The sequence below is a fragment of the Suncus etruscus genome, chromosome 2 (assembly GCF_024139225.1).
Source record: "Suncus etruscus isolate mSunEtr1 chromosome 2, mSunEtr1.pri.cur, whole genome shotgun sequence".
Classification (NCBI taxonomy): domain Eukaryota; kingdom Metazoa; phylum Chordata; class Mammalia; order Eulipotyphla; family Soricidae; genus Suncus; species Suncus etruscus.
The window spans coordinates 6,123,828-6,151,668 of NC_064849.1; the positions used below are offsets into that span (position 1 = coordinate 6,123,828).

At 62.1% G+C, this 27,841-nt stretch overlaps 2 protein-coding genes and 1 non-coding gene across 7 annotated transcripts; 1 reads left to right on the forward strand and 2 right to left on the reverse strand.

The window, feature by feature from the left end:
* Positions 1 to 1,939: 1,939 nt before the first annotated feature.
* LOC126002456 (small nucleolar RNA SNORD60) lies at positions 1,940 to 2,022 on the reverse strand. Its single transcript, XR_007493155.1, has one exon. It is a non-coding gene; the product is annotated as a small nucleolar RNA SNORD60 (small nucleolar RNA).
* Positions 2,023 to 2,661: 639 nt separating this feature from the next.
* Positions 2,662 to 12,541, forward strand: TRAF7 (TNF receptor associated factor 7). Of its 3 annotated transcripts, XM_049768576.1 has the most exons (20): positions 2,662 to 2,728; positions 5,577 to 5,849; positions 6,691 to 6,782; positions 8,081 to 8,197; positions 8,470 to 8,562; positions 8,653 to 8,686; positions 8,819 to 9,002; positions 9,084 to 9,218; positions 9,382 to 9,599; positions 9,693 to 9,766; positions 9,872 to 9,920; positions 10,004 to 10,131; positions 10,257 to 10,339; positions 10,569 to 10,608; positions 10,707 to 10,823; positions 10,903 to 11,025; positions 11,184 to 11,303; positions 11,843 to 11,974; positions 12,056 to 12,175; positions 12,252 to 12,541. In XM_049768576.1, exons 2-20 carry the CDS (start codon positions 5,798 to 5,800, stop codon positions 12,264 to 12,266), a joined length of 1,926 nt encoding a protein of 641 aa, XP_049624533.1. In that variant the 5' UTR covers positions 2,662 to 2,728; positions 5,577 to 5,797; the 3' UTR covers positions 12,267 to 12,541. The 3 variants fall into 3 exon arrangements, with proteins under 3 accessions (XP_049624533.1, XP_049624534.1, XP_049624532.1); XM_049768577.1 differs by lacking the exon at positions 2,662 to 2,728 and having other exon boundaries at positions 5,357 to 5,849; positions 6,694 to 6,782; XM_049768575.1 differs by lacking the exon at positions 2,662 to 2,728 and having other exon boundaries at positions 5,358 to 5,849.
* A 1,258-nt stretch (positions 12,542 to 13,799) lies between these two features.
* On the reverse strand, positions 13,800 to 27,682 carry CASKIN1 (CASK interacting protein 1). 3 transcript variants are annotated; one of them, XM_049768393.1, is made up of 20 exons: positions 27,450 to 27,682; positions 23,235 to 23,286; positions 23,044 to 23,141; positions 22,753 to 22,898; positions 22,462 to 22,557; positions 22,154 to 22,284; positions 21,766 to 21,874; positions 21,583 to 21,691; positions 20,737 to 20,831; positions 20,543 to 20,660; positions 19,932 to 20,033; positions 19,749 to 19,837; positions 19,331 to 19,415; positions 19,161 to 19,252; positions 18,491 to 18,601; positions 18,299 to 18,400; positions 17,206 to 17,344; positions 14,958 to 17,000; positions 14,142 to 14,583; positions 13,800 to 14,044 (listed from the first exon to the last, which is right to left on the reverse strand). In XM_049768393.1, the coding sequence occupies exons 1-20, from the start codon at positions 27,541 to 27,543 to the stop codon at positions 13,945 to 13,947; spliced, it is 4,353 nt and encodes a 1,450-aa protein (XP_049624350.1). In that variant the 5' UTR covers positions 27,544 to 27,682; the 3' UTR covers positions 13,800 to 13,944. The 3 variants fall into 3 exon arrangements, with proteins under 3 accessions (XP_049624350.1, XP_049624351.1, XP_049624352.1); XM_049768394.1 differs by lacking the exon at positions 19,932 to 20,033; XM_049768395.1 differs by lacking the exons at positions 18,299 to 18,400; positions 18,491 to 18,601.
* Between the last annotated feature and the right edge of the window lie 159 nt (positions 27,683 to 27,841).

Here is a 27,841-nt window from a genome sequence, read left to right on the forward strand (position 1 = left end):
CTGTGCATAGGACCCAGGACTGGCCTTGCATTCTGGGCTCAAGGGGCCCACCCACCCCTGCAGTGCCTGACTCCTTAAGAAGCCACACCTGGGCCCAGGGCCTCACCTCATTTCATGCATTTGTGCCACAAAGAAATTGTGGGCTCCTAGCCCACTGCGAGTGCTCAACAGGCTCTTCATGCTGCTTAAGGGGGCCGGACCAGGGGAAAGGCCAGGCCAGCCCTGCCCTCTTCACAAGCTCCCACCATGTCTTTCACAGAGCCTTTGTCCAGTCCAGGCAAATAAAAATTGTGCCTGTCCTCGTTGTGAAACCTGCTTCTAGAGCCTTCATGACAGGAGGGCAGCAAGCCCTGGCAGATGGGATTTGTGGGGAAGCCACTTAGCCGTACTCAGGAGCTACTCACGGGCTTTGCAGATTACAGGTGATGAAACTGAACATAGGGCAGTAAGACGAGCACCCTGCCCACCGTATCTATCATCTCTGATCCCTAAATACCCAAGATGAACCAGCTCCAAGTGAGTTTCTATTGGGTGACCCCCAATAGAATAATTCCTTAGGAGCCTCGAGGGTGCAGAGCTGCTTGGCTGTGCCCTGCTAGTAACCACCCACCCACATGGAAAACTTGTGATAACCCAGCTCTTCAGGAAACAGAAGCCAAAAACCATTAAAATAAGACAGGCAAACTCTTTATTTACAACAATATTCTTTTTATTCACATCAATATTCTAGAGGCAAGAGTATTGAAGGTGGTTAACTCCACCACCCATACAGTCTGTGAAGCCAGGGACAGGTAAGAAAGAACAGTGGGGAGGGTGTTTGTCTTGCATGCAGCCAACTTGGGTTTGATCCTCAGCACCCTGCCAGGGGTTAACCTGAATGCTTGGGATTCCAAGCTCACTTAAAAATTCCAAGAGTGGGGGCGCAGCGATAGGGCATTTATTTGCCTTGCACGTGGCTGACCTAAGAAGGTTCGATCCCACAAGCCAAAATAATTTTCATCCTGGGGCCAGAGCAGTAGCACAGCAGGGCATTTGCCTCGCACGTGGCCACCGGGTGGGACCAAGCCCGACAAGGCCCAGTAAGCTACCAGAGGCCTTTTACCTTCCCTAGAATGAAGGCAGTCTTACTACCTGGTCACCAGATCATAGTGCACCAGCAGGAGGCACTTCGGGACCAACCAAGGGACACCTCAGCAGCCAAGTCCCAACTGTGCTTCCGGGTCCCAGCCAATGGCAGGATATAGAAAGGCTTTCTTAATCAGGAAAACCACCTCCTGTTTATCCTTTCTGTACTTAATCGAGCTGCACGGTCGTTTTCGGGCTATTGTCCACTTGATGCCAACAAGTAAGGGCCAGGCCATGCTACAAAGGTCATTTTTCTTTTGGGGGCCCATAACACCAGCTAGCTCTCCAGGGCTGCTTCAAAGGGTCCAGCAAAGCTACCATAAACACAGATTCCCACCCTCCCAAGTTACTCCAGTGACTTCCTAATTTGGGGAACGAGGCTGTGCCTGTTAAGGCCGGAGTTCTGGGGACCACGTGGTGCCAGGTATGTTGGTTGGCCCACTAGCATGCAAAGCATGGTGCTCACGCTGTTCTCCCCTTTTGAGGTTAAAGGCAAAAAAAAACTTATTTTTGAAGGGGGGGGCCACATGGGATGCCGGAGATCGAGTCCGGGTCCATCTAAGGTTGGCAGCGTGCAAGGCAAACACCCTACCGGTCACCGTAGACAAACTTCTCATTGGGAAAAACTTAACGATTCCGCCTGAGTAAGCTTCTCACTGTCTCACCAGCCAGGCCCGGGAACGTGTTGACCTCTATCCACGGTCTCCATCCTGCTCACCGACGTCCCTGTAGATCAAGACAGCCCCTCAATGTAGACAAAAACCCACTTGATCCCGCCACCCTTGTACCCCCCAAACATCCGGGGTGAGCTCCGAAGCCTCAGTCTCGCGAAATAATCAGACTGCATATGCAGTTTTCATACGAGGTGTCAGAAGTCCGAGCAATTCATCACCGGCTCCAGAGCTGCAGAGGGGGTTAGGCGGGTAGGCCCCAGTCTTACCTGGAGGTCAGCTAGGTCGGGGTTTGTGCAACGCTGGGGGAAAAGGCTGACCCCAATGGCTTGGCCGGTCTGCAGGGCTAGGTGACCCCCTCCCAGGCCTACGTGCCGCTCAACTCAACGCAACAGCGGTCCCCAAAGAGCAACAACCAAAAGTGAACAGCCCCCGACCGGATGCCGAAAAGAAACCGCCGCAGCCAGTTCAAGCTTTTATAGCAAGTGGGCCCGTCTCTGATTGGCCAGTGCGCGCACGAAAGTTCGCCTCTCGCCGCTGATTGGCTCCAGTCTTCACCACACTGATTTTCCCCACCAATCACACGGGGAACCTACATTTCCGGCCTCCAGAAGCTCCGCCCCCCTGCGAGGCCATTGCGCCTAGCGGTGAACGACTGGTCGGCCAGCCAATCAAACTCGCATCTGCAACATAGAGCGATGCTGAGGCCGCTTAGCCCGCCCCCGCGACCCGCGCAGAGGCCGGAAGTGGTAGTTTTGGGAGAGCGGCCGCCCAGGGTTCCTGCCTTCCGCCCCCCAGCCTGCGAACTACAATTCCCAGAGGCCCCCGCGGCCGGGCACTTCCGGCTCGCGCGTCCTGTCTGGCGGCCAGCGGCCAAGGGGGTACCATGAAGCGGGAGGCAGGCGCCGCTGCTCCCCGGCGGCCGCGGGCGGGTGAGTGTCCGCGCGGGGCTCCCCGGGCCGGGATCGCGCCTCGGGGTCACGCGGGTGCCTTCGGTGTAGATGGCGGGGCGGGGCGGCGAGTGGCTGGGCCCGGGGGCGGGGCCGGCGCGGGCCGGGGTCCCGGGGTCCCGGGGTCCCGGGGTGCGCTCGCCTCCCATCTCGCTGCTCTGCTTCTCGCTCCGATCGCGCCCCCTCCCCGCGTTCCCCGCGAGGAACCCCACGAGGGTTCCGGGCGCTTGTGGGTTCGGATCCCGGTGCCCGTCGGGGCCAGCTGGCTTCGCCCTCCGTCTGCATTCCTCGCGCGCCCCGCCGGCCCCGCTTTGCACCTCACTAGATGGCAGAAACCTCGCCCTGGCCGGCCTGTGACAGCTCAGCAGGGCTCCCAGACACTGCTTGAACGTCCTCTGGGGAGCAAAGCCCCCCCCAAAAACCCGCCCCCTTGGATAGAGGGAGGGACTGGCAGGCCGTCCAAAAGACGCGATCCTAAGGGATTGAAGGGTGCCAAGCAAGAAGGAACTGGGGTGCAGAGGAGGGATCTGAGGGTGTGTGTTGGGGGTGCCACTGTGTACTGTCTGTAGGCCTTGGGTGTTGGGTACCAATTTGTGTTTTGGGGTGCCCGTGTATGTGTTGGGGTGCTCAGGGGTAAATCTTGGCTTGGCAGTCAAGGATCACTCCTGGAGAGGTTTGGGAGACCTTATCGGACGCTGGTGATCGAACCCTAGTTGGCCTCATACAAGGCCAACGTTCGACCTGCTGTCCTAATGGGGGGGTGTCTTCGGTTTGATAAAGCGGGGGCGTTGGAACACAGCAAAGTGGGGTTAGCGTTACCTCCTCAGGCTCCTGCCCCTAGGCCACCTTCCAGGGCCGGATCCAGCTGTGAATGGTGCCGAGCTAGTCGGACAAAGGGACAAGTCTGAGACCCAGCATGGTCCCATCCACAAATCTCAGATGGGGTGAGGGGAGAGGGAGTAGGAGGCTTGGATTGGAGAAGGTGCACGTGTGGGCTGGCGGGAGGGAGCTCTGGCTGGGTAGAAAGTCATGGGGGGCAAGTCAGGAGTGATGGTAGGGGCTGCTGGGGTTTGTGTATGTTTTTGTCATGGCAACCAGGGCCTGTTTTCAGGGAGCCTTGCCCAAGCCAGGCCCTTGTGCAGGAGGGGCCAGGGCTGGCTTGAGGTTGCTGGGAGGGCCTGGAGCTCAGGCCAGAAACAGCACAGAGATGGGGGAGAGTTGGGGGGGGGGGGCCTGGGGAGCTGCCAGGCAGCCTTTGGGCTGGGTCACTCCAGGGGAATGTGTGTGTGTGTGTGTGTGTGTGTGTGTGTGTGTGTGTGTGTGTGTGTGTGTGTGTGTGTGCCGGCATCCCACACTCACTCCAGGCAGCAGGGGGGTAACTGCAGAGGCAGACTGGAGCTCTGCAGGATGGGGGGATGGGTTTCGGGGTGCTGGATTAGGCCTCTCTGGACTTCCCCATCCCAGCCCCACTGGAGGCCATCAGCTCTAGGTAGGTCACACTTCCTGTCCCCAGATTTAAGATGGTTTCCTCAGGAGTTTGGGCCCCAGGACGGCTGCGCTGCACAATTTTGGCCCTGGATGCCAGGACAGCTTTGCAACATGCGGTCGATGGGATGCTGCTGTGGAACCTGCCTCTTTCTCAGTTCTCCTATTCAGGCTGAGTTATGGGCAGGGGAGGCCTGCAGATATGGGGCTGGGCCCAGGTCACACCTGCCCTGCCCCACGCCCTGGCTGAACCTTGGGGAACCAGGGAGGGGATCCCCCCACAGCTGTAGCAACAGCTTGCCTGCTGCCCCTCCTCACCTCACTCTGCTGCCCCCACTGCTCCCGTTGCCCTCCCTTGCCCTTGCTGGCCAATGCTGCCCTCTGCTGCTCGCTCAGTCTCCTACTAGTGGCTACCTCACTAGTGGATCCACATTGTCTTCCCACTACGCAGGAAGAGACCTTGGGTTCCCTGCAGGCAGGGCTGCCTCCCAGTTCCCAAGACCTCCAGTGGGGTGTCCTGCCTCCAGGCTGGTTCCCAAGACGCCCTGCAAAGTGGGATTGCCCAAACTTGGTGCTGCCCACTCAATGATGCCCTCCCCTGGTCTCAAGACCCCCCCTTTTTTATAGATTGTTTTGTTGTTTTGGAGTCACACCTAGCTGTGCTCAAGGCACCCTCCTGGCTCTGCACTCAGGAATGACTCCCAGTTAACACGACCCTCCAGGAGATGAGGGTGGGTGCAGGTGGTGTTTGGGGGTCAGCATGGAAGGTAGCTCGGAGAGTATATGGGGATGACCCTGTGAGGCGGGTGAGCATGGTGAGAATGATGGGGTTCGGGGGTGGGTGGCACCACTGCATCAGCACAGGGCATCTGTGCACAGGGTATATTGGGGTGGTAGGCTATGCTTCTCGGGGAGGGGATCTTGACTGCAGGGCAGGGGCCCCAATTCCACCTGTTTCAGGTCCCTGCCATGCTCAGGGGTATCTGACCCCTCCCCTAATTAAGGACCCAGGACCCTGTCCCTGCTTGACCTTTTATGGAGGCTCCGCCCATATGGGTGGAGTCACCTACATGGCCACACCCACCCAGGCCCTGCCCCATCTAGGATGAATGACCTTCATAGGCCCCGCCCCACTCTGAGGGATTCCTGCCCTTCCTGTGTCCTATGTGTCCCTCGTAGATGGCAGCCCTGGCTGGTGGGGTCCTGGCTTCATCCACACTGGGGGCCGCTTCCCCTCCACCTGCCTCCATTGTCCATCTGCCAGGGTCACTCTGGCTGGGGTGCCCAGTATACTTCTTGGGGTACTGACCGGAACACATGAGTGACCACCTGTCCCTGCCTGCAGTGTTGCTGCACCGGGACCCCTGCAGGGCCTCGCGAGTCTGAGGCGGGGGCTTCCGCCACGACCCCTTCTACGGGGTCTGCCCTGGACATTGCCTGTGGCCAGCGGCACCCTAGGACCCTGCAGCGGAGCTCTGGGAGGTCCCTGGTTATTGGTGGGCACTAGCAGCTGCTTCTGCCTTGCTGCCTGTCCAGACACACCCCCTCCCGGGGTCGAGGCTGAGAATGGAAACAACTTTCGGGCCCACCTTCTCTGCAGTCACCACCATCAACAAAGGTGAGCCAGGGCAGCTCTGGGGTTTCTAAGCCTCAGAACCACTGAGCTTAGGTGCATTTCAGGGGAGAAAGGCAGTCCAGCAAGACTAGGGGTGTTGGGTATCATACATATCATAATGTAGAACTCATGTGCTCTGATTCCTACTCCACTTCCTCTTAGTGGTGTCCCCATGTGACCCCTAAGTTCCTGTAGTGTCCAGTCTGGGGCAGAGTAGCCTCAGGCTTCATCCTTACTAGTACCTGCTGCCCAGGAGAGCCAAGGCCCCTGCCCCTGCCCATGGGGCCTGAGATGGGGACTCTGCTCAGGGCTGGAGTCCTGAGAGTGCTGAAATCTTTGTGAGCTAAGACATAGTACACCAGGGAGAGTGCTTGCATGAGACTGACCTAGGTTTGATCCCTGGCACCCTATAGGGTTCCCCCAGAGAGTGGCCTCACCCACCAGGTGGAATTCCCTGAGTGTAGAGCCAGGAGTCAATCAGACCTGAGTATGCCAGGGGTGGCCTGAAAACAAAAAACAAGAACTAAAACAAAACAAAGGATTTCAGCAGCAAAAATCCAGGCCCCCAGTAGCACCCTGGGGTTCCCGGTGCTGGCTCGGTGGGCTAACGAACAGTTGCTGGTCAGCTTTATGCAGTGCCCAGGTCACAGCTTTATCCTCAGCTGGTATCTCCAGAAGGACCCGCAATCAGCCCACCTTCAGCCAGAGGCCACATGCTGGGAGAGGCCCTTGCACCCTCCTGCCTCCCCTGAAGTGCCCAAAGCTTTGGTGTTCAGCTGGGTCGGTCCATGCAGCCCCCAGTGAGGGCTGGGACTCCCCCTGTGCTGATGTGTCCCCTCAACAGCAGATGGTGGGAACACATACAAGCAGCACCGTAGGACCCCGTCCTCCAGCAGCACCCTGGCCTTTCCACCACGAGACGAGGATGACAGCATGGTAGGTATGCGGGATCCCAGGAATGGGGAGTACAAGGGTCCCATTTGCAGGGCACTGCAGGGCATCCTCAGTTCTCTGCTGTTATATATGGAAGCCTTATAAATCTGACGCAGCACTCTCCTATCCTGTCCCCCGCTCCATGCATACTGGGAAGGAAGGGAGTTGGCACTGGGGACTGTGTGGGCTCTCAGCCACAGCTCAGGTGTCCCCATCCAGGTACCCACTTAGTTCTACAGACTGGGCAGACCAGGCAGTTGCCTGGAGTCACCTCAGCCTGTCCCCAGGGGCCTAGCACCTCCGTGGCCATGTGACTCACTATCTTTGACCTTCCCTGTAGCCCTGTGTGGCATTAGCATGCATGTGGCACTGATTTGGGTGCCTGGGGACCAGCCTCTGCCTGGGAAGCTGCCCAGCCTCTGGTTGATAGCTGCCCAGTACCCACCTCGTGTGTCTGTCTTGAACGCTCAGTGGAGGGGTTTCCAACAGGTCCTTTTGCCCTGCCAGGCTCTGCTATCTAGGGAGCATTGTGGGCCTGGGAGAAGGCTCATGAGGGAAGCTTATGGACAGGAATGTAGGGAGCTGGACTCTTGTAAGATCTACACTGGAGGGGCTGCAGCAGCCAGGGTTCTAGAGAGCTGTGCTCCACACAGCGGTCAGGGTTCTGGAGGGTGTATGGACCGGCCAGGATGCAAGGGCCTGGGGCTGGAGAGATAGCATGGAGGTAGGGCATTTGCCTTGCCTGCAGAAGGGTAGTGGTTCGAATCCTGGCATCCTATATGGTCCCCCCCAAGCCTGCCAGGAGCAATTTCTGAGCGTAAGCTAGGAGTAATCCCTGAATGCTGCCGGGTATGACCCCCCAAAAAAAATAAAAAATAAAAAAAACAGGATGCAAAGGTCTGTGTGGAACAGCCAGAGTTCAGGGAGGGTTGTATGGAATGGACAGGATGCAGGAGGGCTGTGTGGAGTGGCCTGAGTATAAGGGGCCCATGTGGAGCGGCCAGGATTCAGGGGGGCCATGTGGAGCGGCCAGGATTCCGGGAGGCCTGTGGAGTGGCTCTGACTCGGAGGACTGTGTCCACCATCCAGTCCTTCCCAGTGGGCCTCACAGGCTGCGTCCGTCACGGGAAGCAGGAAGCCGGGAGCGTGTCCTGGCGGAGTTGAATAGCAGGAAATCCCTCCATCGACAAAGGGAGCAGGCCAGGCAGGGGGGCAGGGGCAGACAGGGGCCCGCAGGGCTGGTCCCACACGCGGGCACGAACAGGCCCTGCTACGGCTGACCAGGGCCGCGTTCGCTTCAGCCCCCCATCAGCACTCCACGCCGCTCCGACTCGGCCATCTCCGTGCGCTCGCTGCAGTCTGAGTCTAGCATGTCCCTGCGCTCCACTTTCTCCTTGCCTGAAGACGAGGAGGAGCCGGTAGGTACCCACGCTGTGGGGCAGCACCATGGGGCCCTCTCTGTTCCCAGGGACACCGGGCACCTGCTCCCAGGTCCTTGACATGGGCTGCACGGGAAGGAGCGGTGGGTTCCCTGTGGACCTCAGTGGAATCTCTGCTCCCCTTTCCAGTAAAAATGAGGAAGTGGTGGGCCAGGGGTCCAGTCGGGGTGGTCCCCTTTTATCAGATGCCTCAGTACATTGCCGAGGGGCCCAGGAAGCCCCACCCCTTAGCAGCCAGCACTTTCTCACAGGAGCCACTGGTGTTTGCTGAGCAGCCCTCGGTGAAACTGTGTTGCCAGCTGTGCTGTGGCGTATTCAAGGACCCGGTGATCACCACGTGTGGGGTGAGGCCCTTGCCCTGCCCCTGGGATCCAGTGGGCAGGTGGGGAGGCGGCTAACAGCATACACTCCACATCTGCCTCTTTCCCCAACAGCACACGTTCTGTCGGAGATGCGCCCTGAAGTCAGGTATGGGAGGGTGCAGACTGCGCGGTGGGCGGGTGGGCACTGCTCTCCCCGAGCCCCCATGGCGGCCCCTCTCACCTCACCTGGGCTGAGGGTGCCCCGCCGTGAGCCCGGGCGAGCTGCCTCCCCCCACAGAGAAGTGCCCTGTGGACAACGCCAAGCTGACAGTGGTGGTGAACAACATTGCCGTGGCCGAGCAGATCGGGGAGCTCTTCATCCACTGCAGGCACGGCTGCCGGGGCGTGGGGGGCGGCAAGCCCCCCGTCTTCGAGGTGGATCCCCGGGGCTGCCCCTTCACCATCAAGCTCAGCTCCCGGAAGTGAGTACCCCGCACACCCCACCCCCTCTTCTCCGGGCACGCTGCCCTACACTCAGGCCCTGTCCTCGCCTCTACCTGCAGGGACCATGAGGGCAGTTGTGACTACAGGCCTGTGCGTTGCCCCAACAATCCCAGCTGCCCACCACTGCTCAAGATGAACCTGGAGGCCCACCTGAAGGAGTGCGAGCACATCAAGTGTCCACACTGCAAGTACGGGTGAGTGGGCACCCGGGGCCACTTCACCCATTAGGAGCCAGTGGATGATGCCGAGGATGCAGCCAGGCCAAAGGGCTCAGCCTTGTCTGGGGGCCAGATGGGGCACCCGCAGACCCCCCCCCAAGAACAGCTGTGCAGCACACCTGTCTTTCCTGGCCTTCAGGTGCACGTTTGTCGGGAACCAGGACACTTACGAGACGCACCTGGAGACATGCCGCTTCGAGGGCCTGAAGGAGTTCCTGCAGCAGACAGATGACCGCTTCCACGAGCTTCATGTGGCTCTGGCGCAGAAGGACCAGGAGATTGCCTTCTTGCGCTCCATGCTGGGCAAGCTCTCTGAGAAGATAGACCAGCTGGAGAAGAGCCTGGAGCTCAAGTTCGGTCAGCGCTGGGCCCCAGGGTGGGGCTTGAGGGGGGCAGCGCAGAGCTGCACTCCATATTGTGCCTCCTAATACCCACCCTCTTCCCTTGCAGACGTCCTGGATGAAAACCAGAGCAAGCTCAGCGAGGACCTCATGGAGTTCCGGAGGGACGCATCCATGCTAAACGTGAGAGGCAGGCGGGTTCCTCCATAGGGTCAGTTAACCATTTCGGCTGGGGATACTGGGCATGGAGACACCCCCATTCACTACCACCCTGCCTTGGCCTCACAGGATGAGCTGTCCCACATCAATGCGCGGCTGAACATGAGCATCCTGGGATGTGAGTAGGGGTCTGCAGCGGTACCCTGCCCGGCTCTAGGCTGCCCAGAGCCACCCCCAACAGTTAATACTGTCTCTCTGCAGCCTACGACCCCCAGCAGATTTTCAAGTGCAAGGGCACCTTCGTGGGCCACCAGGGGCCTGTCTGGTGCCTGTGTGTCTACTCCATGGGGGACCTGCTCTTCAGTGGCTCCTCGGACAAGACCATCAAGGTGGGGTGCTTTCTGCTGCATGCCTGGGGGTGCAGGGCCTCCCCATACACACATGCCTTATTCCTGCTCTCAACACACACACACACTGACATGACATATAAACACTCATGCCCTGGCCTCTGCAGGTGTGGGACACCTGTACCACATACAAGTGCCAAAAGACCCTGGAGGGCCATGATGGCATTGTGCTGGCGCTCTGCATCCAGGGGTGAGTGTCAGGAGCTATGAGAGGGGCTCGACCTTGCTGTCCTGGGCCCCCCTCCACCTCCACCGTAGACTCGAATGGGCAGTACTGGGAGGTCATTGTCCATCTCTCCTCCACCCCCGATGTCAGATGCAGGCCGGGAAGGGGCGGGGTCTCGGGAAACTGAGGTTTCAGAGAGCAACTATGGCCCTGGGACTGGCCCTGCAGTAAGGCCTGTGATTGGCTTCTCCAGGTGCAAGCTGTACAGTGGCTCAGCGGACTGCACCATCATCGTGAGTGCGGGCTGGGGTCCTTTACCCCATCACCTTGAGGGTGGGGCTGGGGCTTCTCCACCCTATGACCCTGGGATACTGAGGCACATGGCCCCTAGGTGTGGGACATCCAGAACCTGCAGAAGGTGAACACCATCCGTGCCCATGATAACCCCGTGTGCACCCTTGTCTCTGCGCACAACATGCTCTTCAGCGGTTCCCTCAAGGCCATCAAGGTCAGTGTGGCAGGGGTGTACGTGTGGGCCTTGATGCCAGCATTGCCGCCCGTGCCCACACTCATAGGCTGCCCTGCAGGTCTGGGACATTGTGGGTACCGAGCTGAAGCTGAAGAAGGAGCTGACGGGCCTCAACCACTGGGTGCGGGCCCTGGTGGCTGCCCAGAGCTACCTGTACAGCGGCTCCTACCAGACAATCAAGGTACCTGCTTCTGGGGTGGCCTGTGCCCAGCTGGGCCTCTCCCCTCCTCTGCCCTAGCCCAATGGGAAATCAGGCCCCACCTTCCCCCAGATTCCTAGAGCCTAGGAGGACCCTGAGGAGGTGCCAGCCACGGCCAAACTGTTTTTGCTCACCCACAGATCTGGGACATCCGCACCCTTGACTGTATCCACGTCCTGCAGACGTCGGGCGGCAGTGTGTACTCCATCGCTGTGACCAATCACCACATCGTGTGTGGCACCTATGAGAACCTCATCCACGTGAGGGCGGGGATTTGGAGGCTTGGATTTGGGGCTTCGAGTGGGTGTGGCCTTGTGGGTAGGCCACTAAGGGGTATGGTCTGTGGGGGCAGGACCATGAGGGGTGTGTGTGGCCTTGTTTGTGGGCTCCTAAAGGGTGTGGCCTGTGAGGGTAGGACCAGGAGGGGAGTGACCTGTGGGGCAGGGCCTTGAGATGTGTCTTGTGGGGCCGGGCGGTGGCGCTGGAGGTAAGGTGCCTGCCTTGCCTGCGCTAGCCTAGGATGGACCGCGGTTCGATCCCCCGGCGTCCCATATGGTCCCCCAAGAAGCCAGGAGCAACTTCTGAGCGCATAGCCAGGAGTAACCCCTGAGCGTCACAGGGTGTGGCCCAAAAACCAAAAAAAAAAAAAAAAAAAAAAAAAAAAAGATGTGTCTTGTGTGGGACCAGGCTTTGAGGGGAGTTATTTGCTTGGGATAAGGCCTTGGGGTATGGTCTATGGGGGGGCATGTCCTCAGAAGCCCCTCCCCTCCTGTCTGACTGGCCAATCCTTTCCCCCCAGGTGTGGGACATTGAGTCCAAGGAGCAGGTGCGAACCCTGACAGGCCACGTGGGCACCGTGTATGCCCTGGCAGTCATCTCCACACCAGACCAGACCAAAGTCTTCAGTGCTTCTTATGACCGGTCCCTCAGGGTATGTCCCTCCCTGGCCTGTGGAGTGTCGGGGGCCGGGCCGAGCCAAGGCTGACTCTCACAACCCCTGTTCTGTGCCCAGGTGTGGAGCATGGACAACATGATCTGTACACAGACCCTGCTGCGGCACCAGGGCAGCGTGACAGCGCTGGCCGTGTCTCGGGGCCGTCTCTTTTCAGGGGCGGTGGACAGCACTGTGAAGGTCAGTGCTGGGACAGGGGGCCATCGGGGCGCTGCTGCAGGGGGCAGGCTTCTGGAACAATGCTTTTCCTCTGCAGGTCTGGACGTGCTGATGTGGATGTCAGGCAGCACGGTCACTCGGGGGGCCCAGCCCAGCTGGCCAGCCCTGGGCGCCTATGGTGACCCCCTTCGGAGCTTCCAGCATGGCCTGCACAGTTGCTACAGGGATAGTGCCCAAGCTCTGTGTTGATGCCAGGTACGACGCTGGCCTGGCCCACACTCCAACCCCACCCAGATTGACTGCGGGCCTTTTTACTCATTTTCTACTGTTTTTAGACTGTATATAGATTTGGTTACTCTGTGATTGGAATAAACTACTCAGACTGACCGTGAGTGCTGGTGAGCACAGGGCAGGGACAAGTCGCCTGGGCAAGGTGGGGAAGCCAGAGGGAGGGACCGTGGAGGGAATCCCTTGTCACCCCCACTACAGAGCAGAACACCACCCACTTCCCAGCACCCACCTCTTGCCCTCTCCCGACTCCCACTCCAAAAAATGAACCAGGCAGCTCCGTATTATGTTATTTATTGAGAGCCCAGAGTTGTGCCCTGCCGGCACCCTAGCCAGGTGCCTCCCTGGGGACAAGCCAGGGGACGGCAGACACGTCGCTTGCTAGAGCACCGGGCACAGAAGCTGGCAGGGCCTGCGCACCCAGAGGCTACCCAGCCCGAGCTCCCCTCCCACCTCACCATAGCTGGTTTCAGGTGTTCTTTTTTTTCTTTGATTTTTTTTTTTTTTTTTTTAAGAAACATTAAAGTTGCTCCCAACACACGTGGATCAGCAAACATGACAGAGGCCAGGCAGCACTGGGGAGGGGGTAGGGAGGACCACACGACACAGCCTGGACGGGGGCAGAAGCTCTCGGAGAGCTGGAGGCTGGGCGGGCGGGCCTGGGGCACAGGGCCACACGCAGTCAGGCATGCACACCCTGCACCCACCAGCTGGTGCAGCCCACGTCAGCACCCTGCATGGAGACCACCCGCTGCCTCCTGGCAATGGATGGGGGGGCCACAGCCCATCGGGTCAAGGCACATCCCTCGAGTTCTCCAGCCGTACAGATTCGGGAGCAAGTAGAGGCTGAAGCAGAGCCTGCTTGCCCCGGGACTGGCCATTCCTGCACATACGTGGGAGAAGGGAGGGACAGCCCAGGCTGCCGACGGACGGGTCCGGCTGGGGCTGGACTCCAACGTCCTTCCAGTTGGTAAGAGGCTTGCTATAGAATCAATAATATTTTCTTCTTTCTTTAAATATATATTTGTTAAAGTTATACCTTTTGTTTCTCTGGGGGAATCTGCGTCAGCTCATTCCCAATAAATTAATACTCTTGATAGCTTATGTTCTGGGGAGGGGGGATATAGTGGGATGGGGCCTGGCCCCAGCCCCTTGTGCTGCACCGGAGCGGCTGGCAGCGGTCCCCACCGGGCAGTTCTGTGCTGGGCATAGGCCTGTGCTCTGCCAGAGTGGGGTCCGGGCGGCGCCTTTCTGCGGGGCCCAGCGGGTATTGCACAGGGAATGACCTGCGGGGCTACGGTGCGGGTGGGTGGGGGTAGGCCAGCTCGGGTACCCCAAACAGTCCCAGGACTTGTGCTTGTGCCGCATCCATCCGCGGACCCCCCCCCTCCAAACCCCGGCCTTCTCCGCCACGCCTGGAGGGGCCGGTCCTGAGGTAAAGGCCAGTGTGTGCGGGGGCCGCGGCGGGCACGGGCAGCTGGCATCGGGGCGGGAGGGACCGCTCACTCCAGCATGGCGTCCAGTTGGTCGGCCAGGTCGTCGAACATGCTGCCGATGTCGTCCAGGATGCTGCTCGCGCTCTTCTCCTCGGGGGCGGCGGGGCTGCGGGGGCGGGAGTGAGCGCGCCGGGACTCCTCCCCGCGCGCCCTCGGGCACCCCCAACCCGCGCCCCCTGCACCCCGCACCCCCGGGCACCTACCGCGGGCCCTGCGCGTCCTCCAGCCGGATCTTCTCCTCCACGGCCTGCAGCGCGGCCGCCAGGCAGGCGCTCGTCTCCTCCAGCTTCTGCCGCACGCTGTCCCCGGGGGAGGCGCCTTCGGGCGCGGCGGGGGAGCCCGCGACGGCGGCGGCGGCGCGCGGGGGCTTGGCGGGCACATGCAGCGCCGGCGTGCCCGGGGACGGCGGCTTGGCGGGGCTGGCGCTCAGCGACGGCGGCGTGCTGGCCGCCTTGGCGAGGGCGGCGGGCGGCTGGCGCGCGGGCGAGGGCGCGGGCGACGGGCCTGCGCTGCCCGGCGGCAGTCCGGCCGTGGCGGTGGCGGTGGCGACGACGGCGGCGGCGGCCTTGGGCGGCTTGGGCGCGGTGGGCGGCGGCGGCGGCTTGGGCGACACGGGTGGCGGCGTGCCGTGGGCGCGCTTCACCTCTGCGGGGAGGTCGGGTCGGGTCGGGTCGGGTCGAGGCCCCGCCAAGCCAAGTCGGGCACCGGGAACCCGGCGCGGCCACCCCGCTGTCGCCAAAGCTTTTGGGAGCCTGGGCCCCTCAACCTCCCGCAGGGCTCCGGACTGCTGCAGCCTCTGGCCCTTCTGCATTTGGGGCGCCCCGGGGCCACGCACACAGACTGCGTATCCTCTGGCATGGAAGGCCCTACCTACCCACAGCCTCGGTCCTCCCTCCGCACCCGTGGATAGAGGGACGGGAGGGTTTGGGGAGAGTCCCAGCCTCTCGCCACCCGCCCCAGTCCAGTCCCAGAAGCTGCCTCCCCCTGTGACCAGGAGACAGGAGGCCCCCAGCACCCACCTGGGCTCCCCGGGCCAGGCAGCGGCACCTTCTTGGAGGAAGGTGCAGGTGAGCCCTGGCCCTTGGGCACCTGCTGAGCCAGGACAGGCTTGGGAGAGACGGGCGGCTTGGTGGCCTTCCGGCCGTCGCCCTCCGGCGGCGTGGGCAGCGGGGCCAGCGGCATCAGGTCAGCAGGAGGGGGCTCTGCGGGCGGCGGCGGCAGCAAGTCCGGGGGCGCCTGGTCCGACGCCAGCCTGCGGCGCACAGTGCCAGCGCCGTCCTGGTAGACGGACAGCGGCGGAGACGGCTCTGCCCCGGCCTCCCGATCCTTGGCCTTGGGCCTACGTTTGACCGTGTCAGATTCGGTCAAGATGAACTTGACGTTCTCCTGCTGGCTCTGCTTGGCCCGGATGCGCCTCTTGAGCGTGGCGCTAGCTTCCACCCTGGCCAAGGGAGGGCCTTCTACGCCTGCCTCCCCCTTGACCAGGCCGCGAGGCCGCTGCCGACCAGAACCATCCTCCCCAAAGTGACCATGATCCAGGGGCGCTGCCGGTTCCCCGGGACCCCGGCGGGCAGTGGCTAGGAGTCCGGTGACTGGTCCGCTGAGCGTGCGACGCCGGCTGACCACCTCGCCGTCCGGCCCGATGGCCTCCTTGTGCTTCACTGAGGCTAGCACGGTGGCCACCCGGCCCGGGTCTGGGCTGTCCGGCCGCGACGTGGGGAGGCCCTCGGGGGGCCGGCGGGCAGCGCGGACCCCACCCCCGATGGATGAGAGCTCCAGCATGGCCGCGATGCTCTTCACACTTCCGGCGCTGCCCGTGTCCACGCTGCCCGCCAGGTCGCTGGCCCTGCGGCGCTGGGCCCGCACCCCCAGCCGGCCATCTTCAGGCCCGGGCCCGGCCCCTTCGGTCTCGGTCTCAGGCGCCGGCTCATCTGACATATCTGCACTGGCCATGGCCGAGCTGGAGCGCTTGGGCGGAGGTGGCGGCGGGCCCTTCTTGCGTGGCCGCACCGCAAATGACTGACTGCGGTTGACATTCTTGTCGGCGGCCGCGGGTGCACGCACCGAGTGGCTGCGACCCACGCGCCGCTGAACCGTGGCATAGGGCCCCGCAGCAGCGGGTACCAGCAGCTCATCGCGCTCGGGTTCGCTGTCGGACGCAGCATAGCGGTTCAGGCTGTGTGCGCGCTTCTTGGGGCGCCCTGGCTCGGCATCGGCGTCCGGGGGCAGGCACAGCATGGGCACGGGTGCGGGCATCGGTGTTGGGGTGGGCACTGGTGTGGGCGGCGCCACCTCGCCTTCCACAGGCTGGGGCAGCACATAGGCAAAGCCCCGGTGTGTGGGTGACTGCGGCAGTGAGCGTGGTGACATGGGCCGCTCAGAGGGGGGCCGCAGCTGGGGCGTCGGCTTCACCTTGGCTGTGGCTGGCGTTGGACCATGAGGTGCACCCAGGGCCTGGGGGGAGCCAGGCCTCGTCTTCGTGGGCGTCTGGGGGGGCGTAAAGTGGCTGGCAGCCGGTGGGAGGACGGGCCGGGGCTTGCCAGGCACCGGGGGCACGCTGGCCCGCTTCATGCTGTGGCCGTGGCGGCTGGGCCGGGAATCTTTGGGTGGGGTGCCTGGGGCCGGCCCCTCATCTAGCAGGTACTCCTGGCTACGGGACAGGGGGCTGCCAGGCCCAGCCTGCCCATCACCCAGAAGCTCCTGGGAGCTGCTCATATGCCGGGCCCGCCCCCCCAGGCTGGGCTCCGGGCGCGCTACGGCCCTGGGGGTGGTTGGCAGGTGGTTGGGGGGTTTCTCAGAGGCAGCAGCAGCGGTAGCACCCTCGGCTGGGCCAGTCAGGGCGGCCTGTAGCTCGCCACTGAGCTCGCTGTCCTGAAATGTGGTCATCTTGGGAGACTGGCAGTCGGCCGGGGCAGGCTCAGGCAGCGTTGGGGACTCGATGGCCATCACGTCCAGGGCCTGGGCTTCCTTTCGACGAAGGGGACCCCCCTCGTACTTGGCGTACTCGGCCTTCTGCAGTTCTGCGAGCTTCCGCACAGCCAGCATCAGCTTCTTCTGGTGTCCTGTGGGGGCCATGCATCAGGAGGGAAGGGACAGGGCCAGATGCAAGTGGACAGAGCCGGGTGTAGGTGAGTCAGTCGGCAGATGGGGTGGGGTCAGATGACCATAGGTGATGGGTGGTGTGTGCCGCAGAGGGCGGGGCCCGACACTGGTGGGCGGGGTCTGCAGCAGAAAATGGGGTTCGATTTTAGGGGTGCGGGGCCTCACCCAGCTTGGTGATGCCAATCTCCTGCAGGTCTTCCCAGGTGATGTCAGTGATGAAGTCGATGTTCTCGTAGCCATTCTCCACCAGCACCTTGTAGTACTGGGCCAGGCCGATCATGGACAGCCACACGGCCAGATTAGCCTGGGGCAGGGACAGGGAGGGCAGCCCCAGCTGGCGGCCACAGCCTGCCCACCACGGGGGCACCAGCCAGCCCGGCACAGACACACAGGACAAATGGACAGGCAGGATGTCAGCTGGGGAGACAGCGCAGCCCTGGAAGGAGCCTGAGGCCAATACACACACATGTACAAATGCACGCACACACACACATACACACGGCGACTCTACCCTTGTGGTACCACGGGATGAAGGGATGACCGCACTGCCTCCCCCCTCCCGCAGCCAGGGACAGTGCCTGCACGCACATCATGGACGCGACACACGGTGCTGCCAGCCAGACACAGCCGCACCACAGCTACACACGGGCACTGCCACCCTCCATGCCACATTCACATTGCAGCCTGCTTCCTGTTTCACTCTCACGGTCCGCACACACACCTCACATGTGGATATGGTCCTCTCTCCTCACGCATACATGTGGCCCCCACATGTGTATGTAATCCTCGCATACGGCACAGGCAGCTGCTGTGTCCTCACCTGGAGGCACCCAGTTCCTTCCATCCACTCTCTCAGATGCACATCACACATGTGTCCCCCCCCCACATGGCACCCTCGGTCCCCAATGGGGGAACCAGGAGTGCCCGTAGGGAGAGCCTTAGGCATGCAGGTGGCAAATGCAGTTGAAGATGTATGTTATCAGGCCCCTGAAAATTCAGTCCCGAACATGGATGTCCCTCTGCCACCTCTGGGCTAAGTGGTGCCTCATGTGGTTCATGGTGCAGTTTCGGTCAAAAGGGGCCTGTAATCTTCTAAGACCCCCCCTTCTAAGACACAGCCCTGTCCCTGACCCAGAGGCCACCCATGCCTGCCCTGCCTGAGGGCTAGACAATTTATCCAGGCAGCTTGCTGTGGGGCATCCTCAGGCCTGCTTGCCCGCCTGTCTGTGAGGAGCCCCCAGGATGTGGGGGGCCTTACGGGTTTGTGCTCCGGCAGCCAGTCGGGCACGCTCAGGCTGCTGATCTCAGCTGTGATCTTCTTCCGGTGACCCGGCTTGGTGACCCCAATGGCAGTGAGGTCCTAGGCAGACGAGAGATGCCCATCAGCCAGTGCCTCGGAGCCCGGCTCAGGCCAGGGCCCACAGCAGCACCTGATCCACGCAAGGCTCACCTCGGGGGTCATGCGGCTGATAGTGGGCAGGTCGTAGCCTGCACCCACAAAGTTGGGGGCATAGAGCTGCAGCTGGAAGGTGGCGAGCCACTGGCTGACGGCCTCTGCACTCTGGAAGACACAAGGCACCCGCTGCAGGCTCGCTGCCCTGTGCCCCTGCCACGCGGTGCCACCTCCACTCTCCTCGGCTGCAGGCCGGCTCGCCTCGCCGTCCGCTGTCCTTGCTCCACGGTCCCGCCGCCGCCGCCTCCGGCACCGTCTGCCCTCATCTCCACCACGAGGGTCCAGCTCGCTCCGATCACAGGCCTCCCTGACCGTCCCCCCTGCCTGCTCCAGGGGCGCCCTGTGAGGGGCGAGACCCTTGCTCCCCACAGGGGTCCTGCCAGACTCCTGCACTCAGTCAGCGCTCTCCCGGCACACAGGCATGCATACACGCTCTCACACGACTCGTCTTGCCCCACACACAGGCTGTGCCCGTGCACGCTCGCCCACACACGCCTCGGTCACCTCAGGTCCACAGCATGCTCAGCCCATGGCATTGACAACGCCGACACGTACGTGCGCACACACACCACACTACACCACACGGACCGACACACAGAGGACGGGGTCTGGCCTTGTCATGGCCCCGGCTGCGCTGTCCGTGCCCTCAGCCAGCCCAGGCCTGTACCTTGCCCTCTGATGCAGGCTCCAGCTTCTTGGGCAACTGTTCCGCATAGACCGGCCCAGTACGAGCCGCCACAGGCTGCGATCGGACGGCACCTGAGGGGCCGAGGGCACAGTGGGTGGGTAAAAGGACACCCCCCAGGCATGCTAGTGGGCTGTACTCTCCGCTCTTACCTGCGGAGCCCTCAGGGGGCTTGACAGGGCTGTCCCCCGGACTGGAGTCCGAGACAGACTTCTGGGAGAGCACAGTGGCCAGGAGCTGGAACCATATGGGTGGGCTGACAGTACTGATCATGACTCTGCCCTGACACCTCTAACCATGCCTAACCCCAAACCGCATCCCGATCAGCTGGGCCTGCCCATTCCTCTGACCCGGGTAACTCCTCTGACCATGCCCACACCCCAGTTTGGCCCCGCCCCAGTCCCTATTTGCCTGTCCCCACACCCTATCCCTTGACCCTACCTCCGGCTCACACGGCCCAGTCTCCACTTCCCTGGCCCCCCCTCACTCCCAATGACCACGCCCACATCTACCTGAACTGGCTCCGCCCATCCATTGGCCCCATCCCACACACCACCCGGGGGTACCTACCTTGACCCCTTCAGCACCTGCATGCAGGGCATGGCCCCCGCCACTCCGGCCCCCGGCCCCACTGCTCAGGCTGCCACTGCGTTCCCCACCTGCCAGGATGAGGGGGGGGCAGCGTTGGGGGAGCTGGCAGGTGCTGCCTTGGGGAGGTGCGGCTGTCCCCAACCCCCCTGACGTCCCACCTACCTGCGAAAGGCTTCCTCAGCACCCAGATCTCCTCTGGGGGTGCCGAGGGTCCCGCCGAGCTGCCTCCCTGGGGTGCACTGGGCTCAGCCCCTGCTCGGGAACCTGCATGCCCAGCAGCCCCCCTGAGTCTCAGCCCCCTGGGGCCTGGGGACCCACCTAGCTCTGGAGAGCACCTCTGCCCAACCTCACTGCCTCACTGGGGAGACCTTCTAGGCTGTGGGTGCAACAGGGTTGGGAACTGCCAAGGTAGACCCCTGGGCCCCAGTTCTGCGGCCTCCTCAGGGCTGACCAGCACCTCCTGTCAGCCGCGTGAGTTCCTAGATCCCATTTGGGTGAGCAGTAACACCCTAGTCTCAGGCCACTGCCCATCTGACCTTCCTACTTCCGAGAGCCTTCCCTGAAGCCCCTATCCAGAGAAGAAAGAATCCCCACACACACACGCATCTTATACCATCACCAATAGTCGCTTCACTATGACCCAAACCATAGGACAATCATAAACGAAGATCTAAGCACAGATGCTGAAGGCCAGTTGGGAACCTTCCAGATGAGGGCAGTGACAGTCCCCCCACACACACACACTGTACCCCCGAGCTGAGCTGCATCCTTGCCTGCTGGCTTCAGCAGGGCCTCAGCCAGGGAGGCTGGGAAGTAGCCGACACGGTCGTTGCCTGTCCGGCTGTCGTGGATGCAACCCTTCCAGCGGCCATCTGGGTGCTGCTCCAGGACCTAGTCAGAGCAGGAAGCGCTAAGGATGGTGCCCCTTGACCAATGCCCCCTCATGCCCTAGGGAGGGAGCCATTACTGTGATGATGTCCCCGGCCTTCACATTGAGGCTGGTCAGGTCGTAGTTGTTGCAATAATCCTTGGTCGCCCGCACCTGCAGAGCTGCTGAGGCCTCTGTGGGGAGACATAGGGGAAGGACCCCAATAGCCTTCTGTTACCCCTCCTGTGTAACCTTACTTGCCCATTTTTGGGAGGGGTCTTTGGTAGGAAACAAAAGGACTGACTAAGGGGCAGGAAGGGGATTCAGAGGGATTCAGCCAGAGAGATGGAGTGAGAAGCAGGATCTGGGGCCGAAGAGATAGTATAGAGGTAAAGGCCTTTGCCTTGCATGCAAAAGGTCAGTGGTTGGAATCCTGGCATCCCAGATGGTCCTCCAAACCCCCAAGCCTGCCAGGAGCGATTTCTGAGCATAGAGTTAGGAGTAGCCCCTGAGTGCTGCCGGGTGTGACCCAAAAACCAAAAACCAAAACAAAAACAAAAAAAAAAAAAAAAGAAGGATCAGGGAGGAGACAGGCTTGAATGCAGGGCTAATAATGGAGATGGCTTGAAAGATTTTAAAGCTTAGGAGCCACATGTGGTGGCTAGGGCCTGAATAAAGCTGATGTCTCCAGAAAACTTATTGCTGTGAGTCTTTTCCTCGAGGCTACCCTGAACCCTAAGACCTGCCGGCTGGAAGGAAGGGGTTGCAGGCGCATGGCCCGGGCTGGAGGAGAAAGGCCTCTCCATCCATCTCATCATCATCTAGCCCCATCCAGAACCCCATAATTAAGATTTTATTCTACAGCCTCATGCAGGGGACACACACACAGACACACACACACACACACACACACACACAGACACACACACACACACACCAACACACCTCGCAGCAGCTGCTTGATTTCCTTGCTGGCCTGCGAGGTGGTGAACTGGTGCACGATGTCCAGCGCCGTCTGGCTGTACGTGTTCCGCACGTGGGCGTTGATGCCACTCTGCCGGGTGGGTGGGTGGGTGGCCGTCAGGGCCCCGCAGGCCCTGTCCCGCGCCACCCGTCCCGCCCACTCACATCCAGCAGCAGCCGCACCACCTCGGTCTTGCCACACAGCGCAGCCTCGTGCAGGGCCGTGCCCGCCTTGGTCTGGCGGTTGATGTCGATGCCGGCTTGGAGGAGGAGTCTGTAGGGCGGGTGGGGGTCGCCGGCAGGGCTGTCCAGCCCACGCCCCCCACCCCGGTGCACCCCAGCCTGGCCCAAACCCAAACCCCAAGCCAAGCCCCAAACCCTCTATCCCACCATCGCCCTGCTGCACAGTGTTCCAGAGGGAGAAACTGACCGAAAGGGCTCTGGCTCGCCATAGGGGTCACCCCACCAAGTCACAAGGCCCCTGCAGCGCCCCCCTCTGCGGTCATGGCACCCAGACCATGACCAGATGGCCTCCTTGCCCCTGCCAGCGCACCTGATGATGTCGATGTGGCCGTTCTTGGCTGCCAGGTGTAGGGGGCTGGTGCCGTTGGGGTCCGTGGTGTCCCCAGGCCGGGGCTCCAACAGGGCCGCACACATGTTGCTGCTAAGAAGCAACTGCACCACCTGCAAAACGTGGGTGGACTCTCAGGGGGTGGAGATGACCTGGTTCCCCGCACTGCAGGGGGCTATCATGGGGGGCTAGAGACTGCCTGAGTCCTGGAAATGGCGGGGGGTTCATGAGGAGGAGACCCTCTGGGGCCCTGCACTGCAGGGGAAAGGGTCAGCCCAAAGCAGACTTACCCCGACGCGGCCGAACTCACAGGCCAGGTCGAGCGGCGTTTTGCCCGAGTTGTCCACCATGCAAGGGTTGGACTGGTGCTGCAGCAGCATCTCGGACTGCGGGTAAGTGTGGCTCCAGTCAGCATGCACTGACCCATACTGTCCCGCTCCGATCTGCACCCCACATTTGTCTCACATCTGCACTTTCCCACACTGACCCAGACCTCATACTGTCCTGGGCACCCCCCCCCCACTGACCTGCACCCTTCAGTGCCACACTAGAACCTGCTGCCCACCCAGGCCTGTGCTTACCACATCATAGTGGCCATGCTGGGCCGCCAGGTGCAGGGGGATGTGACCCTCATCTGAGGGGACGTTGACAGCCGAGCCCGCCTTCAGGACCAGCTTCATGGGCTCCTTCCGGCCCTGCCAGGCCGCGTAATGCAGGGGCCGCATACCTGAAAGGGGATTATTCGGAACCACCACACCCCAAGGTGCCCAGAAACACCCACCACAGGAGGGGTGTGTGCGTGCGTGCATGCGTGTGTGTGTGTGTGTGTGTGTGTGTGTGCATGCCCCACTGTGCCTCATGCCCAGCCTTGCCTTTGTTGTCCTTGATGTCCACAGCAGCCTGGGCCTCCAGCAGCAGGGCGATCAGCTCCGTGTTGCCATTCAGGGCAGCGTGGTGGAGGGCAGAGAAGCTGCAAGAACCCACAGGCAGGGGAAGAGGCTGGGGCTCCCACAGAGCTGGGGCCCCCACCCGCAGGTCACCAGGACTCCCCCTGCAGACTCACCCATCTGGATCCTGGAAGTTGATGTTGATCTTCTTAGTGGAGCCCAAGAGCTCTGTGGAGAGGGAGGGAGTTGGGGTGAGGGGACCCTGGCCTAAGGGTACAGGAGAGCTCCCTGTGGACCACCGGAAGGTGCCTCTGTACTGTAGGGTCACAGCCTGGGCTCAGGCCCCCAACCCACCCACACTTGCTCACAGCGCCTCCCTCACACCCGTCATAGCCAATCCGTCTCCCAGGAGGATCAGGATGGGCTGGGGTGACTAGAACACCAGAAGTGGGGATCTCTGAGGAATCCAGGGTACAGCTCCCAGTTCCCCGCCCCGGTTGGCCCAGTCAGTGTGATGAATGGGTGAGTCAGCTCTGCAAGCTGGCAGTGTCCTTCTGTGGGGACCCCCTTAGACGCAGGACTCAGAGCCTGAGGCGGATGGATCCTGGCCTCCCATCAGGGCCCCAGTCTCTTCCCGAGACCTCTGCCAGCCGAGGGAGCCCGTCGACCCCCTCCTAGCAGGCATAGGGCCAGGCAAAATTGGCCAAGCCCCTGCCAGCCTGGCCTGGTTACATAACCCGTTTGTGGGTCAGCGGCTTGGTGAGGAGGGGCTGCAGGACAGAAGCCCCTTTGTGCGGGCCCAGGACCTGGTGGGGGGCTGGGGCCCTGGGCATCAAGTCTTACAAGGGCTGGTGCATCGGCAGCCCCCCCGAGCTGAGGGCTGGGGTGGCAGTAGCAGGGAAAGGTGAGGGTCCCACACAAGCCACATCCTGCCACATTCTGCCGGGGTCTTCAGGGACAGATTCAACCACTCCTGGGGCCCTTCAGCAGCCCAGAGGAGGCTGGCCCAGCACATCACGCATCGCGGGAGGGTGGCATTGGTGCTACTAACATTAGCTGTCAGCAGTGGGGGGGCTTCTCCTCAGAGCAGGCTGAGAGACAACAGCTCCCGGCCCCCCATGCCGAGCCAGAGCCACCAACACCCCAAATGCCCCAGCCCTCCCCCTTTATCAGCAGCCTCCAGTTCCGCATCCATGCAAGGGTCTCTGTCTCCACCAACCCTCTGAGGGGGGGTTATGGCTGTGCATTGAGGCCCTAACCCTGGTGCTGCTTGAATTCTTGGTACTTTACATAGGCTCTCCACACTATCATTTGCACACATGACACACCCCACACTGTAATTTGCACATGCAACACCCACGCTGTCATTGAACATGTGACACCCCACATTCTCATTTGCACACACGACACCCCACACTATAATTTGTACCCGCAATACCCTACACTGTCGTTTACACGCACAACACCCACGCTGTTGTCTTGCACACATGATGACCTAGGCTGCCGTTTTGCTTTCCACTCTGCATATCTCCTGGCTGCCACTTTTGTCCTGGCAGGGGCAGCTACAGTTCCCCACTAAAAGAGCTCCCCTTTAGACTTAGATGTCCCCCAGAACACCACTGCAGCACGTAAACTTCAGGAGGGAAGTCCTCAGCTCCTCGGCTCCCAGAGGGCTTCAAGAGACTGAGGAAATGAAGCCCCAGAGCAGGGACCACTACAGAGGGTCTTCACCAGGGGACTGCGAGGGCCAGAGACAATGCTATTTGCACTGCCTGTGGCTGACCCAGGTTTGATCTTGGCACCCCACATTGTCCTCCGAGCACCGCCAGGAGTAATTCCTGAGTGTCAGCAAAGAGTAAGCCCCGAGAACAGCCTGATGTGACCCCAAAACCAAATATGAATAATGAAAGTACTAACTTTGGGGCAGGAATAATAGTACAGAAGAGAAGATGCCTGCTATACATGTAGCTAACCTGGGTTCAATCCCCAGCATCCCATAGGGTCCCCTGAGCCTGCCAGAAGTGATGCCTGAGCAGTCAGGAGTGGCCCCAAAACAAAACCATAAAAAAGGGGACACAACCCTAATGGAATCCACCCCAGAAAAAAACTGCCCCAATCAGAGTGGCCTCGAGGAGACAGTGCAGGCCCCTCCCAGAACTTTCCAGAACAGTAGTAGCCTGGGGCTGAGAGGCAGGTGCCCTAAATAAGGGTGTGGTAAGAGTTGGGAGGGAGCAGAGGGAGAAGTGGGGTTTCAGGGGCAACTGGCCTGGCCTCTCTATTCTAGTCTTCAAAGAAGGTGGGTCCTCACGTGGGCAGCATCACACACCTGCCATCAGGTCATCATGGCTGACTTGGTCACAGCCTTTTCAGGCCTCCCCTGGAAGCACCCCTCAGAGGTCAGAACTACCAAGCTACAGAGCTTTAGGGACCCTCACCCTTATCCAATGTTTCTATTTTTTGGGGGGGGCAACAGGCAGTGCTCAGGGGTTACTCTTGACTCTGCACCTGATCAGGAATCACTTCTGATGGTGCACAGGAGACCACATGCAAGACAAACACCCTCCCTGCTATGCTATCGCTCTGGCCCCTTGATGCTCTTTTTTCAGTCAATTTCTGGTCATCCCACCCCATACTGTCCCCCACTGCTTCACTCTTGTCCAGGCCCATCCCTAGCACCCCAGGAAGTGGGAGGGGCAGTGCTAGAAAAGAGAGGATCATAGTCCTCAGGGAATCAGTAAGGGGTTGCGTGGTCAGGGCAGAAAGAAGGCAGGTACACTTAAGTACAATGTAGGAGTCCAGCTGGATGGGTGCAGACAGAGTCTGAGGGGGGGCTGCCTCGGGGGAGGACCCCAAACCCAAATATCCCTCAGGTCTCCCTTGGAGTCTGGGGGGTCTGACGTGAGGACAGGACTGGATGCCCTACCAGGGCGCAAACTCCAGCTGTACTTTGCTGAAACCAAATCCATTTTACTCCAAAGCAGGCCAGTGTTGCCATGACGACTGGGAGAATTCATGGAGGGATTTCTCAGTCTGATGTGCAGCACCTGGCCCTGTGAGTCAGCTAGGATCTGGGGGACCAGGGCAGGTACGTAAGTCTCCTGTCCAGACCACAGACCTGTCGGCATAGCCTGGACTCAGGTGAAGACCCAGGTACATAGAGGTGCCCCGCACCTCGGCTAATGACAGGGTGCGGGGAGAAGAGAGGAACCTCCCAAAATGCTGGCCCCACTTTCGGGGACCCTTCTGAGGGACTGGTCCCTAGGACCAAGTCTGGTCCCCAGGACTGGCCAGTGGCAGAGCTCCAGGAGCCGCTAGGGGGAGGCCTCGCGCCCCTCTCCATCCTTCATCCGGACACCTGCGACCCCGGCACAGCCCTGGCCGCCTCTGCCTAGAAGCCCTCCTCCACTCCGGGCACCCTCCGGGTCCGAACCAGCCCAATCGGGCCCACTGACCCGGGCGCAAGACAGACAGGCGGCCGTTTGCGCGGCACCGCGTGTCTGTGCGTCTCCCCGGGGTGCGATGCAGGCCGGCTGTGGGTAAAGTAAAGCTGGGGGCTGAAGGATTCCCACCCACAGCCCACCCCACGGAGCTGACACCCTAGCTGAGAGCACCCCCGGGGAGCAGCGGAGAGGCGGCGCCCGGACCCCGGTTCCGATCCGCGCGCACAGGTGCCAGGACACGCATGGCGCCGCGCAGCCGCACTCGGCGGGCCACACGCCCATCCATCCATCTATCCATGTCGGGGGGAGCCCCCTGGGGAGGCCCGGGGCCGAGCTGGGCGGAGTGCGGGCATCGGGGTGGGGGCGATCGCACCCCACCCCACCCCATCCCCGCCCCCAGCGCGAGAGACAGCTCGGCACGCCCGGCGCGGGGACCCTCTCCAGGCCCCTTTTACGCACGCACGGCCCGGGGGCGCACACGGATGGAGGACACCGGGGGGGTCCGCAGCCCTCGCGTGCCCCCAGATCTCCCTCGGGCCGCACCTGCCCGGGTCGCCCGAGGGCCGGCGGCGACCTTGGGCCGGGGCTGGCTCCGCACCGCACCGCGGAGGATGGCCCGGGCCGGCCACGCCTGGGCAGCCACACCCCCAGCGTGGTCCCGCTCCCCGTGCCCGGCGGAGCCGCGGTGCCATCGCCACGGCGCGGGGCGGACTGTCAACCCCGCACCGAGCGGCCCCGCGGGGCCTCGGCCTCGCCCTGCCCAAGGCCCGCCCGCCCGCCCGCCCGGGGCGGCGAGGAGGAGGAGGAGGATGCGGCGCCCGGGGCAGCCCGGGGCCAGCGCGGGCCAGGGGGCGCAGGACGGGTCTCCGCGTCACCGGCCGCGCCCCGCCTCCGGGGACCCGCGCGGCCCGGGGTGCGGGACTCGTGCCCGCCGCCAGCCCCGCAACTCACTGGCCTTCCCGGGCCGCGGCCTCTGCAGCAGCCTCTGCGCGGTGCCCACGTCCTCCGCCTTCACCGCCTGCACCAGCTCCTGCTCCTTCCCCATGGCGCGGCGCCGATGCGACGCGGCGATGCGGCGGCTGCTCCGGGCTCAGCGGCGGCGGCCCCGCGGCCCCGGCCGCATCTTCCAGCCGCCCGCCGCCCCGCGCCGTCCTCGGGCTCGGCTGGGCTCGGGCTCCCGGCGCCGAGGGGGCGGGGAGCGCGTCACGGGCGGGGGGCGGCCCGGAGGCGGGGGCGCGGCACCTAGCACCGCCTCCCGGACGCCTGGGTCCCCCCGCAGCCCCGCAGGCCCCCGCACGCGCGCCCCGACGCCCCTTCCCCACGCCGCGCGCGCGCGGCGCCTC

Coding starts and splice junctions, on each gene's coding strand:
- TRAF7 (XM_049768576.1), top strand. CDS start 5,798: ATGGAAACAACTTTCGGGCCCACCTTCTCTGCAGTCACCACCATCAAC. Junction 10,340..10,568: donor CTGGCGCTCTGCATCCAGGG/GTGAGTGTCAGG, acceptor TGGCTTCTCCAG/GTGCAAGCTGTACAGTGGCT. Junction 11,026..11,183: donor GCTCCTACCAGACAATCAAG/GTACCTGCTTCT, acceptor GCTCACCCACAG/ATCTGGGACATCCGCACCCT.
- CASKIN1 (XM_049768393.1), bottom strand. CDS start 27,543: ATGGGGAAGGAGCAGGAGCTGGTGCAGGCGGTGAAGGCGGAGGACGTG. Junction 19,253..19,330: donor GCCCCCTGAGGGCTCCGCAG/GTAAGAGCGGAG, acceptor TCGGCCCCTCAG/GTGCCGTCCGATCGCAGCCT. Junction 18,602..19,160: donor AGCCTGCATCAGAGGGCAAG/GTACAGGCCTGG, acceptor TGTGTCTTCCAG/AGTGCAGAGGCCGTCAGCCA.